The 2,161-nt window shown below is 49.7% G+C and overlaps 2 protein-coding genes across 2 annotated transcripts; both read left to right on the top strand.

Moving 5' to 3' along the window:
* Window positions 1-148: 148 nt before the first annotated feature.
* On the top strand, window positions 149-290 carry GNI_139270 (hypothetical protein; the record flags this gene model as incomplete). Its single annotated transcript, XM_011134221.1, has 1 exon — window positions 149-290. A coding segment is annotated over one exon (142 nt), but the record flags the coding sequence as incomplete, so codon positions are not given.
* A 241-nt stretch (window positions 291-531) lies between these two features.
* On the top strand, window positions 532-2,125 carry GNI_139260 (hypothetical protein; the record flags this gene model as incomplete). Its single annotated transcript, XM_011134220.1, has 1 exon — window positions 532-2,125. A coding segment is annotated over one exon (1,594 nt), but the record flags the coding sequence as incomplete, so codon positions are not given.
* Between the last annotated feature and the right edge of the window lie 36 nt (window positions 2,126-2,161).

Here is a 2,161-nt window from a genome sequence, read left to right as displayed (position 1 = left end):
TCGTCAACTCATACGAGAAATGCAAAATCTTAAACTCCTACTCGTACATTTCAAGAATACACAACGACTACAACCTTTGTCAGACGCCGCCAAAGCAGCTGGGTAGCAAACACTGTCTCGAAAGACCTGTGAAATGAATTCTTTTCAGGCTTTATTCCAAGGCTGGAAAAATATACAACGTTCTACAAGACATCAAACGTGCTCGGGACTTGCGAAATACAGTGATCCGTCTCGAGATTAAAAATGTGAAGGTATGCAGCCAACATTATTTTGAAACGTTCATGGTCTGACCCCGTTGTGATTCCCTGTTATCGGTTTTGGTCTTTTGTCCTCACTCCGATCTCCATTTTGATGCTCCTCCATCAGGACTGCGGAGATGCTATGAATTGCTTGGATACTTTAGATTCAATCTCCAGGTCGTTACCCGTCTCCTGCAGTCGTTCAAGTAAGTTACACACACCAACAGCGAGAAATGTTCTGTTTGCAGTAATTCAAGGTTTCGGATCTGTTCGACTAGAGGAGGTGAAAGAAATGGTTATCAAGCACGCCGTATGGATGGAACTCACGATTGGTGACTATGACTCGATCCCGTCTCCGTGCTTACGCCTGCTTGACCAACCGGTAGTGGATATAAGGAGGCATATTCGACCGTGGCACGTAGGGTGCTTTTCGTGTGCTAATGCGCGAGTCACGGACGCGTGCGTCACAGGCCAGTGTGTCACAGGCCAGTGTGTCACAGGCCAGTATGTCAGCACTGTGGGATGCGTCAAGTTGAAGTCAAGACGGTCCGAATTGACGGGACAGAAACGTTGGCTTCCTCTGCAGACAATTGGGTGTGTGGTGGGTCAGAATTTCCTCATGTCATTTAGGGCAGAAGAGGATCCGGTTTGTCTGGTGCGAAACTTTCATCAGCACTACCATGTTCTCCTGAACGCAAGCCTGGCTGAAGAACAAGCCGAAGTGGCGAAGGGAGATTCGGGGGTTAAGGAGAACAACATTTCCCCAACTAACGCTCAAGGGCCGCTTTCGGGACGACGACTTGTCCTGGACATCGTAACCCGCTACCTGAATGCTCTAGAACTCCGGCTGCGGGAAACTCTCGTCGGTTCGTCGGACGTCGGACTGTCTACACCAGTTGCGAACCATCGCCAAGTTAAGAACCGGGTGCGCTCGACAGAGCAACTTTTGATGCACAAGGCTCCATCGGTCCCTCCTGAAAATGGACTTATCACCGAAAAGAAGACCACAGGAAGCGCCACCGGTTCCTTCATTTCCAACCCTCTAGCGGCAATCGCTCAGACGTTCTCCAACAGCCCGATGGATAAACCGCCAATGTGCAAACCCTCAGTCTCCACACACTCACTTGGGTCCGACTTTTCACACCAAGTCGATACTGACCTCGCTCCTAAAACCGATGAGTCTATTGCCAGTGCTACGTCCAAGACCCCTGTACCCACAGGAATTGGAAGTTCAACCGAGGTGTCACGCCCTATTGGATACGATCGGCAGTGGTTGGCTCCTTTGATCAACGTGAACCTTAGAGTGGGAAGGGTGAAAAAGGACGGACCCACAGATATAGGGGTGGTTTCACCGGAGTCAGACGAGTTGTGCCTTAACGGAATGACAGTCCCTTTCAGCTCCTCCGGCCATGCTTCCATCAGCCTTGGTTATAGTAATATGTTTCATAACACCACTAACCATTTTGGAGCCGATTACATTGGAGGTGATCAGACGGGAGTTGTCGGACTCCATTTCGATGACTTGAAGGTTAGCGAGCTCAAGGGAAGTGACTTTGTGGGAATTGAGGACAATTTCGGGGGTTCCGCTCCACAAGGAAAAGAAAGTGTTAACAAAGGAGCGAGTGTTGTGGAAGGAGAGAAGTCGGTTGAAGAGGAGGCATTTGTGGGGGAAGAGATTCGGGCCAGAGATGTTGGGCCAGTGCAGAGTGACATTGGACTACCGTTCCAGAGCGCGTCAAGCCTGAGTACGGTGTTGTCGTCTGAGGAGAAAGAGACGGAAGTTTTGGGTGAGACATTGTATATTTTACAAGAGGTGGTTGGTAGTCTCAAGTTCTTGCAAGAAAGAGCGGTGTTAGTGTTGATCCTTTGCGACGTATCGCACGATTGTGTGCGATCATTGGTTACACTCAATCGCGTGCGGC

Source organism: Gregarina niphandrodes (genome assembly GCF_000223845.1).
Source record: "Gregarina niphandrodes unplaced genomic scaffold scaffold00037, whole genome shotgun sequence".
In the NCBI taxonomy this organism is placed as follows: Eukaryota; Apicomplexa; class Conoidasida; order Eugregarinorida; family Gregarinidae; genus Gregarina; species Gregarina niphandrodes.
Note: the sequence above shows the minus strand (reverse complement) of the source record. Positions and strands in the feature narration are given on the sequence as shown.